The 12,435-nt window shown below is 39.9% G+C and overlaps 1 protein-coding gene across 1 annotated transcript in view; it reads left to right on the top strand.

Moving 5' to 3' along the window:
* slc24a4b (solute carrier family 24 member 4b) overlaps positions 1–10,274 on the top strand; it is a 30,356-nt gene extending 20,082 nt beyond the window's left edge. The window contains exons 9-17 of the mRNA XM_053336846.1: positions 23–76; positions 2,737–2,828; positions 5,710–5,879; positions 6,035–6,179; positions 7,471–7,637; positions 8,095–8,209; positions 8,718–8,830; positions 8,972–9,037; positions 10,012–10,274. Of these exons, the coding sequence (XP_053192821.1) occupies positions 23–76; positions 2,737–2,828; positions 5,710–5,879; positions 6,035–6,179; positions 7,471–7,637; positions 8,095–8,209; positions 8,718–8,830; positions 8,972–9,037; positions 10,012–10,161 (1,072 nt within the window). The 3' untranslated portion in view covers positions 10,162–10,274. The remainder of the gene's footprint in view (positions 1–22; positions 77–2,736; positions 2,829–5,709; positions 5,880–6,034; positions 6,180–7,470; positions 7,638–8,094; positions 8,210–8,717; positions 8,831–8,971; positions 9,038–10,011) is intronic.
* The last annotated feature ends 2,161 nt before the right edge of the window (positions 10,275–12,435 follow it).

The raw sequence follows: 12,435 nt of genomic DNA, 5'->3' as shown, positions 1-12,435 counted from the left end.
CCTGTATCTTCTTTGTTTGTAGGTGGGAGAGTTTAATCCTAGTTCTGATGTATGCGGGTTACATCCTCGTCATGAAGTGAGTTCTGCACTTTCTTAAAACACTTTATTTGCTCCTTTTTGTTCTAACCAGGCAAGTAGGCGGACAGATTTCCGCCGCAACAACCTGAGTGTGCACATGGGGAGAGACACTTCCGCTCCTACACACTAATACCTGTGAGCAGTCGAGTATATCCAACTGTGCGCTCAGCAGTTTCACAAGAGATGAGCGGGGCTTCCAGCTGGAGCGGAGTGTCTCATTCTCGTCCCCTGCTCAGATATTGGCATCAGACTGTGCTCAAGAGCCCTCTGGTGAAAACTTTGCACCTCAAATGAATTAAGCTACAGCAAAAGGAAATTTCATGACGCATTTTATTCAGTTAGGACACAGTTTTATAGCTCATCATAACGGCATGTTGGCTTGTCTGACAATTATAGCAGGTATCAAGATTAGACTGTGTGTTTGTGTAGAAATCTAAGAAAATATTGCACATAGCATCTTCAAGTTTCATATGTTTAGTGGCTTTTTTAACAGCTAATTACCTCTAAATCCTTATTTCAGATGCAACACATCTACTGTTCCATGAAACCTGCATGAATCTATAGCCTATGAGCATTGTAGCTATTTGAGAAAAGCAAGGATGTTTTAGTTTTAGTCAGCTGGCCGGCTACTCTTGTCTCTTTACAGTATCTGTCAACTTTTAGCTTGTATGAACAAACATAAGATACAGATTCAATCTATTACGCTAAAACTGTCTTCATAGTCCAAACTGCATAATGCCATCACAGTGCCTGTGCTGCTGTCTCTGTCCAGCTGATAATCTGTGTTACACTCAGCAGCAGCCTGCTCTCTCCCTGCCATAAGAGTTTAATCTTTCCCCCTCTGCAGTGGCTAAGAGCACAGGCTTAACCGGATCACTCCTCTCCTTTCTCATTTGGAGGAAAGAAGTGCTTACAGTAGGATATGCTGTCATATGTCTCCCCTCTCCCAAAATATCCAGCTGACCATTTTGGGCTATTCAGTCAAAATGGAGTAGAGAGCAATCGGTGCCCTGATGATGACCTTCCAGCTTTGGACAGTGATATTTTTTTCTTAAATAGCATGTGTACTACAATTTAAAAAAATGATAACAACTTAATGAAAAATATAACGGTGCAAAATGTTAAAATTAGAATACTCCTCTAGTATTGTATCTCAGATCAGGAGCAGTTGAGTTTGGATGTGATAAGTCAAATATACTTTATATAGCTTTACTATGGAGCCCCAAAACGGACTAAATGTGCTGTAGAAAATATAATTAATATGATTGTTTTCATAAAGGACTACAGTGGAAATCAATTGTAGACTTTATAATTTCATCCTTGCCCATGACATGTATGATGCATGTAATTCAATGTCTCTTTTCTCATAATGTCAAAAAACTAAACATAAAACTTCTAAGTAGGATTAGTGGGAGTGTGTCTATGTTCCCACTGCCCTATGTTCCCTCAGTTTTAATAATAAAATAAAGAATTTCACCTGTCTTTCAAGCATTTTCATAGATGAAAAACAACAACACATTATGTGCATAAGGGAATGGTCATACCTGTGCTGTGGGAATGTAAGCCTGAGGAAACATATGGCCTAATTTTGATGAGAAGAAAAGGGCTAACCCTGGATTGAGCTAGCTAACTTTCTTATTGTTTTTGGCTGCTGAAATGCTTCATTTTAGCTACTGTGTAGGGGTTTGTTGTTTTTTTTTCTTACAGTGATGCTACATCAGTACACTGTACTGTACATGAATGATTAATGTTATGTGCACTGTCTAGTTGTTATGACAGTTAGCTTCAGCAAGCTCGCTATCTTGCTAAAAAAGCTAGTGTTCAATGTGTTGTCAGTTAAGCTACAGATTCTTTAATCACACATTGGATGCTGAAGGAAAAGTATAAAGCTTTAAATTTGTTTTACACTTCATTTTATTTATTTAGCTGAAAGTATTATTTGGCGTAATCTATTGTAGCTGATTTTTGATTCATCTAATCTTTTGTCAATTTAGGCACTCTACTTTACAATCTATACAAAACAATTTCTATTCTTTAACACTCAATGTCACACAAAGTAACACAATCCTGAATTGAAATGCTTGTACTGCATTCTGATTGAAGACATTTTAAGTTTTAAGGTTAGATGAAACTTGACTGATAATGTTGGTCTCTGAAAGTGTAGAGGCTCTCACAGGGATAGAGCATCTCTTCAGATTTTGTCAGTATAACCTCTGCACACATTATGTTGGAAGGCAGCACCAGTGTGTTCAGCATTTGTGAAGCATTTTAAAGTAATGGTCCTCATATGGACTTGTGGCTGATGAAATCATTGGGTCTTGGAATAATTCCTTTGAGTTTTCTTTCTTCTCTATTCCAATGCCAAGAAGCACATTTCAGATTTTTTTTGCGTGTGTGATGTAATGCTGGTGCTGTTCTTTAGAAAGTAGGGCATCTTACTGTAACTCACAGTATAGAAGTTTGCAGCGTAAACAGGTTATTTTAGCTAATTAATACTTTATTTCAAACAAGTTGGAGGCTTTCATCTAGCCGGTAAACCCTATTTGCAAATATGAATCTTGACACTTAATGTCCTATATTGTTTGTTTTTTTATTTTTTTGGGGGCTGAACTATTTCAGTATCTCTAATTTAGGTATAATGTTACATCTTTTTACTAGATTCAACTCCAGCATGCAGAATTTTTTCATGGGGAAGTCCAAGAAGAACGTGGCCAATGGTAACGCTGTGGCCAGCAGTGAGATGGAGGACGGTAATACTAGTTATGACTATGTTTTGGATGACGACCCGTCATTGCCTTTACTCATACCAGGTAAGGTTAATCAGACAGGCTGGATCCCATAGACTAGTAGACATAGTTGAAATAAGAATGGGGTAATTGCGTTTAGAAGTGTGACTTTGGCAGACTGTGGTTGATACCTCTGAGCTAGAGACTCTGTGGCTTTAACCTTTCCTCTTTTCTGCTGAACTAACTTGAATTCCTTTAGCCAACATTCACTCTGCTACAGTATAATTCTGCAAAGGCACACTTTTCTAAATTTGCCAAAGATCAATAAAAAAATCAGTCCTATGACCTCAATGAACTGCATTACCTGTAGAGACAGTTTGTAAAATTGTTTTTTTTCCTTTTATCTTTTGGCAATTTATAAAGTTATACATGTCCTTCCATTAATTTTCCTCTCAGCTTGCTTAGTCCTTTGGAGGATAAGCAACTGAGGCTTATCTGAGCATACAGGAGGCACGAAATGAAATGTGTTTAAAGCGGGAGGTGCATAATGAAGATATTAATCTCTTCTGTAGTGCAGTTTAATGTCATGGGAATGCTTTTTTTTGAGTTTCACTTTTAGAAAAAAACTTAAAGAAAAACCAAATTTCCTAAATTACATCTTTTAATGCAATCTTGGCGTGAAAGCTTCCTTTTAGCCACAGTTCTCCACTTCTTCTTTTTCTGCCTTTTTAACCTTTTTTAGAAGCTTCTGATCAGTGACCTTTAACCCCACTTTGACTGCATAAGTGTTAACATGCCTGTCTGTTTAGCCTTACTAAACTTATTCTTGCTTATTGTCAACAGTGTTGTGCTGCTGTGTGCCAATTCTTTCTGCTTGCATACTACTTTTCTTCTGCTGGTCTCTGGGGCGTAGACCCACTCACTCCTGAAGTGGTAATGAATTTCACAAGAGGAAATGTTTATGCCGGCTCTGTTTACATAGTTAATTTATGTGCATTCTTGCATGCATAATAAGTCAAATTAAGGCTGAGTTAAACTAATAAGTGTACTGTGGAACTTTTTTTATTCCCCATATACCACATCTTATAGCCAAGTGAGGGCAAAGAGCAAATGAGAAGTTATAGGATGCCAATAAAACATTTCTTACAGTCAGAGCATCATAAAAAAAAAATCTGAAGAGGCACCATTATGTGTTTTCAAGTGTCCGCCACCTGCATTACAGTCTGAGTTTCAGCTCTAAGATGCCAGAGGTTACATCGCTCATGTCACAGAATCTGAAATCAATCTTGGTCACCCTATAAATATTCACCACTGGTAGGCAAACTTCAAAGCTACATGAGGCAATTTGGAAAAGCTATTTGAAGTTCAGTGCTCCGAAATCATGTGATGTGTCGATAACTGCACACAAACACACTAATTTCAACCAACCCAGCCGGTGTTTTTTGCCCCCTTAAAGGGATTTAAGGGGGCAAAAGATTTAACATTGGTGAATCCAGACAGTGAACGCTTAAGTTTTAAACCCCTTTTTATCCACGACTTGTTTACCAGCATGTGGCTCAGAGGCGATGGAGGATAGATTTAAGTGGAAGAAAGACTGTTTATTTGCAGTTGCTTATTAAACTAGATGATTGATTGAAGTGATCCCATCATAACTGAATTTGCTCAAGCCCAATAAAAGTGTCATAACCACTCTAGGTTATTCTGCACATATGTGAGTGCCGCATTAGTATTTACATGCGTACCCCTGCTACAGCTTGCAAATATATGCATGTTTATGAAGTCTGAACACGTCGTCACTAGTGAATCTTTTTCCACATCAATGTCGCCCAGGGACAACAGTGTATCTACAAATTTGATTTTGAATCTTTTCAGATGAACTGAAGGAGTAAGTGAAATTCCCCTACTGGTCTAACATAATTAGACCAGCTGGATTACCTGGAAAAATACATTGTAACAATGCTAAGGAAAACAGGGCAGCGTTTCCTTTTTAAAAATCATTTTTTTCTGGACAGTGACGACATGTTAAATGCCCTCATTCGACTAATTGTCAATACATTTGAGTAGACACACTATTTTGTAAGACATAATAAAAACAGGACAGATATTGATACGGTGTGATGATCCCCTCGAGTACAATATTTCCTGGAAAGACAGCGTGTGTGGATGTCTTCAATCAAATAACACTACCAAACCCTCATCTCTGAGAAAATAAGCAATATAAAAGGCACGAACATCAATTTCCAGGCCACAGTTTGTAAAAAAAAAAAAATAAGAGGGTGTGATATTCAGAGCTTTGCCTCACTAAGTTGTCAGGACAGATGGTTCGCTCTGTTAAAGAGACATTTTTGCACTTAGGTTTGATTTGTGTCTGCATTGAAACTGTCACATCCAGCCCACATTGTGAGTTAGTGTGATAGGGATGGTGCACGTTGACATAAAAACTTCCCTGGTGCAGCTTTAACTCTGACATGGTGACAAAATGTTTCTGGCTCAGTGCATCCATTAATAATCCTAAGTAACTTGGCTCTGTAGCACGTAAAGATAAGAAAATGACACCGGAAATATTTATAGGACACTACATAGGTCTTCACAGCCTTTAAAGATGATCTCTGTTCAGTTTCAATGCTTGGAATAATTTGGACTTAAGGAAGTTCCAGTCAAGTGTAGTTGGTTAATTATAAACTCCATTTGTAAAGGACTATGATAACACATGGCAGAACACTTCAGTGTCAGTAAGGTGTCAAGTATATGCACTTAAAATGATAATTGAAACTATAAATATATTCTAATAGAAATGAAAATGCATGTGCGGTGGTCTTGTAGGCGTATATGTTGAGTGCACATAGTCTGTAAACTCATTTAAGATTATTTTTCATCTTTCTATCTTATCCCTCCACAACTTCAGTCAAGCCCAGCAAGGCTTACAGCCGTGGCTCTGTGGTGATGGTGGATGAGATCATAAACGCCAGCCCTTCAAAGTTCAGGTTTCCAGAAGCTGGCCTGCGTGTCATGGTCACCAGCCACTTTGGACCCAAGACGCGCCTGCGCATGGCGAGTCGCCTCATCATTACAGAGGTACAGATGGGAGTTGTTGCTCCAGCGAGTTAATGTCGCTGCTGTTGCTGTCCTCAGTTTCTTTATCTCACTCCAAATTGCACAGCAGCGCAGCAGTGAAAGTTAGCAGCGTGTCTGCTCAAGTGCTCTTTGACTTAGTGTCTTTTTTCTGAAAGCGCCAGAAGTTGGTCCAAGCTGCCAATGGAGTGGAGACACAAGTGATCGACGGGAAGGTTGAAATAGAGAACGGAAACGTACCAGAGGACAAAACCACCAAGGAGGCAGAGGAAAACGAGACCATCTCCCCGTTTCATGTTCCACGTACGTGATTCATGTATTCACTCGATGAATGTGTGTAATTTGGCATGCACGGGTGGATACTTTGCTTGGGGGTGAAAGAGAAACCCATCTTTTAGATTTCAATCATGTTCACAAATCTGTTTTATTTCTTCTGATGGATGTGCTTTATTTTAAGAAGTCGAGGTCTCATTCGGGTTACAAGTAGTTTTTAGTTGGGCAGCTGCACTTGATATGCTTCAGAGTTTCTTTCTGTTTCAGAAATGATTGACATCCTCACTCTTAATTAGTCAGTGGCTTCATAACATACTGACTAATGATCATCCTCCTTGACAGCTCTGAACATGGCTGCCCTTTTTATTAGTCAGTGACTGCTGATGTGAAAAGAATCTGAATTTGGGTAATGTGATTTATGATGAAAGCAGTTCATCTGAGTGTATTAAGTGTTGCATTGTATTGGCTTAAAGGGCATGAAAAGGAGAGGAAGAGCAGGGGATAAAGTTTTGGTGTAGACAGTCACTTTTAGCATCAGTATTTTCCACATTGATCAGGCCTCAAAAAGAAAATCACTGAGAGGATCAGCAGTCTTTAACAGCCATTAAGGTTGGCTTTCATGGAATATAAAGTATGCTGAAGTTGCTCATATCACTAAACAGGAAAAAAGCTTTCAGTGTTTTGTGGTAATGACAGATGGAGGGACGTGTTTATCCATTTCACTTAAGCCAGGGAGGACAGAAATGCAGATGGTTTTGGCATAAACAGAGGTGTCTTGCAACCTGAAGTGAAAATATTATTTATTCATTTATCACATTCCAACAAAACAATAACAGCACAGACAACAACAACAGTGAAAAGAAAGGAGAACAAAAATGGGTGACTCTCCGTATTTACAGTGTAGGTTTAACACAAAGCCTATTCATACATTTTAATGACTACATTAGCCCAAAATCCTTTTATATCATAAATGCATAGATGCAGGAGACTGCATGATTCAGGGATCAAGGCAAAAAAAAGAACAATATCCTAAAGCAAAAATAATATGTAAGATGTGTGTATGCGCTTGGCTCTTAAAATTGAATGTCTGCTCAAGGATGACATTAGCAATCAGGTTGCTGGAATGATAGACTCTCCACATAATGAATAGGAACCGGGTTTTTGGTTTTTTCAAAGTGCAAAGATTGACAGAACAAACGAGGCTACTGTTTATAATAATACTTCTCATACAGAGCATAAACCTAAAATGTGTTTTCCCAAAATTCACTATTCAGAAACCCGAAGACAATGATCTTATTGCTAACGTATGTTTCTGCTGCAGGCGGTATTGGCAGCAAGGTGAAGTGGCTCATCTCGTGGCCTCTGCTCCTGTTGTTGTTCTTTACCGTCCCGAACAGTGCCAAGCCTCGCTGGGAGAAATTCTTCATGGTGTCCTTCATCCTGTCCACTGTCTGGATTGCTGTCTTCTCCTACTTTATGGTCTGGATGGTGAGTCTAACAGGAAACCTATTTACTTGAGTATAATGCTGACATAATTAGTCTTTCAAAAATTAGTTACTTTTCTGTTTGATATAATTGTTAATTGAATATTGCTTGGATTTTGGACTTTTGGTTGAACACAACAAGCTATCTAAAGTTGTCATTGTGGGCTTTAGGAAAATATGAATGGCATTTTAGACAATTTATGGACAAAGCAAGCAATCAATCTGAGAAAATACCAATTTTAAGATGTTTGTTGGAGCCATCTTGCATTGCTTTCACAAAAAAAAATTGTTTTAGAATAAGCAGTAGATACTTACTGTCTAAATCTGTCTGGTTAAGTGTGTGACTTTTTCCACTAAGTTAGGGAATATTTAAAGTTGGATATTTGATATGAAGGTTGACATTTACTTCCTGGCACAGACCGAAGACCATTTGTGAGCTCTGACAGTCTGTGTGCTTTCAGGTGACTATAATTGGCTACACTCTGGGAATCCCTGATGTCATCATGGGCATCACTTTCCTGGCAGCAGGCACCAGTGTCCCAGACTGCATAGCCAGTCTCATTGTTGCTAGACAAGGTACAGTATACCTTTCCCTCTGAGATGTGTCTAATTCTTTGACTATATTTAACTCTTGTAATCCCTGCAAGATCTTAAAATAAACTAAGAATAACGCCACAAATACTGTATAGATATAGTGTCTTCATGAGTAATTTGCATCTCATGTGCATACTGAATCCAGTTTTGTAAAGATTTGCGCTTTGTTAGTTTTTTGAAATGTAGTGTAGCATACAGAAATCTCTATTGTCTCTTTTGTGCACAGAACCCAGTTAATCAAGCAGGGATGTACAAATTAGCTCAGAGCTCAGGAACAAGAGGAAATAGTGCAGTACTGCTTATAGACATGACAGTGCAGTCATGCATCACAACCCTCCTATCTGGATAAGACCAGGGCCCTTGTGAATATCAGAAAGTACAGAATAGCAATAAATGGTGACCTGCAGTTGGATGTGGAAGAAAAACTTTTTGCTCAATATGAAAGTTTCTTGTTTTACTGTAATTACTTGAGTTGGTCATTCTGTTTTAGGTTTGGGAGACATGGCAGTGTCCAACACTATTGGCAGTAACGTGTTTGATATCCTGGTGGGTCTGGGGGTTCCCTGGGCCATACAGACCATTTGTGTCAGCTATGGATCAGAGGTAATTAACTAGTTTGCTTTACAAGTGCTCGTGTGTGTGTGTGTGTGTGTGTGTGTGTCAGATTCTTCCTTCTCATATTGCATAATGAGTTTGTAGATCTGCAGTTTGGCTGATCTCCCTTCGCTGTCTTGCCTGTTGCAGGTGATGATTAATAGTCGGGGGCTGGTGTACTCAGTGGTGCTTCTGCTGGGCTCTGTGGCCCTCACGGTGAGCATTCATTAATAATGTTTGTTCACGCTAAACTGGTGTCACAGTGTTGCCAGATATATTCCTGGAATGATGACCATTTCCAGGAATATATTTGGTTTACTACTTTATACTTTTTTTGTGCAAGTATAATCAGAACATAAAAAGTATTTTTTACTTCAAGTAACCATAGTCACATTTTCTTAAACCTACATCATGATGTGACATCAACATTTTTTGGTTATATATTGTATGTACAGGAACATTGCCCACATTTTCCCACCTTGGCAGCTCAAACGCATTCAGATCAGTAATGGCTCATTTCCCACCTCTGATCCAGATCCAGCTATAAACAAACACATCATTAGCATGAGTAGCAGTAGTCAAAGAGGCTGAACAAAGAGGGCAAGCTACAGAAAATCTAACTTCATCAACAGAACATTGGACACGCTGCTATGATGTAATTACAACCAAAGATGGATATTAAGGCATCGTTTGGGTTACCATTTGATTATTACATGGATTGGCTGTACAGTAGGTCTGGGCAATATATTGAAATGATATCTCATGATATGAGACAAGATATGTCATCAGAGTTGTCTTTTCCTGGTTTTAAATGCTGCATCACAGTAAAATATGAATTTTCTGAACTTACCAGACTGTTCTAGCTGTTCTGTAATTTACTTTTTACCCACTTTTTCATTATATCTACATTACTGATGATTTCATAGTGTAAATATTTTGTGAAAGCATCGGCAGTCATCTCTACAGTATTCTTGTAATATCGATATCGAGGTATTTGGTCTAAAATATCATGATATTATTTTATATTATATTTTGTCCATATCGCCCATATCGCCCAGCCCTACTGTACAGTTGTAATTTGATATGAACACCCAGCCTTAAATCCTGCTTTTTGGTACAATTTATCGTTCATTTGAATTTAAACCAGTACTTGAGCCTTACACAAGCATGTCTGATGTTTGTGTGTGCAGGTGCTGGGGATTCACCTGAATAAGTGGAGGCTGGACTTCAAGCTGGGCATTTACGTCCTCATCCTGTATGCCATCTTCCTCTGCTTCTCCGTCATGATCGAGTACAACGTCTTCACCTTCGTCAACCTGCCCATGTGCATGGAGGACTAAAGCACAGCAGCATGCCTCGGATACCAAAACCTCAGCACTCCCACTGCAACCCAAAACATTTCTTTTTTTTTTCTCTCTCTCAATAATACTGGACCTATCTGCAGACTTTTTCTTCTCCCCCGCGTTCTCTCCCTTGTAATCCTTTTAGTCCCAAATATGAATTTAATTTTCTCATGAGGCAGTACGCTGTGAGATTGGACTCCGTTCTGTGTCTCTGATTTGTCCTCTTGTCACACAGTGCCGGTCCTTAATGCTCATGTTTTTGGGCATTTGCCTGTTACTGCAGTAAAGGCTTTAGTTCCTCTGTGCACCTGTTAACTTTCTACCCATCTAGCATGCCTTTTAGATGTCGGGGACCTCCAGAATCATAAGTGCCCCTGTTGATTGTTGGTGTGTGTTTTCAGTGTTCACATTGTAGATTTTCCACACACCATCCTAAAGCCTTTCCACAAACCAAACCAGAGTCTGTGTAGAGGAAAAAAAAATCCTGATTCCAACCAAAACCCCCTACGTAGATATAATTCTCCTTGATACTCCAGCACCCAAAGAGAAAAAAAAAGTACACTCCTTTTTTTTGTCCTTCTTGACCCCTGGAGGAGGGCCTTGTCCTTGGCAGCTCCCCTCCTCCAGCCTGGACCTGACTCTCCTGGCATGGCCTTTGGCATCAGGGAGCAGATACTGTTATCACTTCACTCACTCTCTGCAACCTTCCCTGACCCTCATCTGCTTGATCAAATCTGCTTTGTTTTCTTACAAAAAAAAGACATTTTTGTCTGGACTCAAAATGTATCACGGTCCAAATCAGTTGACTGTGAGGGTGTTATGCATATGCAGCACTGCACAATGTAAACTTGTAAACACTTTTTTTTATTTTTTATTTTTATTTATTATTTTCCAAACAAGGTTTTGTCTAGTATGAAATATGGAGGAGAGCTTGTTGCAAATATAGGACATTGCCTGTTTTTCACTGAAACAAATTGCACATGGAAACGCTTTTCTCGCTTTGTGCTGTAAGGAGATTTGACCACTCGAGACGGGGGATCTGGCTGGCGGTGGTGGCGACTCCACTCCAGTGTTATTTTCATTCAGTAATGAGAGTCGTTCCACGTTTCCCACTGCACAACTTCAGAAAAAAAAAACTGGCTCCGGGTCTGTGGGACGTTTCTGGTTTTTGTCATCAGGTGACTTTCTCTCATCTGGAGACAGCAGGAGCATGGAGGTTGTTCATCTAAACAAACAAATGCAAAGAAACCAGACGGTTCTCAACACTGACTGTCTGCTATAACACCTTCTGGCCAATGGGGGGTGCTGCAACCCCTCTACCAAGGGTGCCAACCACAGCCGTCAGTTATCAGGGAAACTGAAAGGAGGTGGTGATGGTCTTGATATTGAGTTACATGTAGATATTGCACTTTAACAGCCATCCTCCCATTCTGAATCAACTAGTGCTTCCTTCTGTGTGTGTGTATTTTCAGTGTATGTTTCTGTATGTATGTGTGAGTGTGACAGATCATTGTGTGTATGTGTGTGAGTGTGAGAGATCAGTGTGTGAGTGTGAGAGATCATTGTGTGTGTGTGTGTGTGTGTGTGTGTGTGTGTGTGTGTGCGAGTGTGCCTGCGCTCAGTGCGGGCCCACATTAGGTTTCTCACACCGGGCTCTCGACTCTTGAACACACCGGAACCTCGTTAACGCCATGAGCACACCCGCCTCTGTCTGCAGTGCATGCTGGGACATTAAACGCAGCTCCTCCACAGCACAGTGAAAAAGGCTGAGGGCTTCTGGGCATCTCCATGGAAACCGCCCGACCCACTTTACAAAAATCGGCAGCTACGAGCTACACTGCAATCCAGACATTTTGACATCATGCAAAAATGCCTGTGAGGAGTCCACAAGTGAGGCGCAGAGACTTAAACACTCAAAAGCGTGCAGGGTGGGAAAGTGGGGTGTTAAGTGTTGAAAATATTCCTCTGCTGCTGTTAGCAGCAGACACTTGTATATGCAATCTCAATGTAAAGAATTCTATGTGACACAAGGCCCCTGCAAGGTTGCTACATTGATGGGGGGATCCCGTGGAGATGTGATGTCAGTTTGTCTAGTAGTACTTGATGTGTGAGCTCACAGATGTGTTTTGTGACAACTGAGGAACTCAGCTAAAAGTGTACATTCCTGGAACAGTGGCTTTTTGGGAAGTCTGTTTTTTTGTTTAAACCCCTCCCCCTACACCACACTCCCCTTTTCCTCAATTTTCGGTCCCTCTTGCACAAGGGCATTAA

Source organism: Scomber japonicus, chromosome 17 (assembly GCF_027409825.1).
Source record: "Scomber japonicus isolate fScoJap1 chromosome 17, fScoJap1.pri, whole genome shotgun sequence".
Classification (NCBI taxonomy): domain Eukaryota; kingdom Metazoa; phylum Chordata; class Actinopteri; order Scombriformes; family Scombridae; genus Scomber; species Scomber japonicus.
The sequence above is the reverse complement of the archived record's forward strand: the minus strand, read 5'-3'. Positions and strand labels throughout refer to the sequence as shown.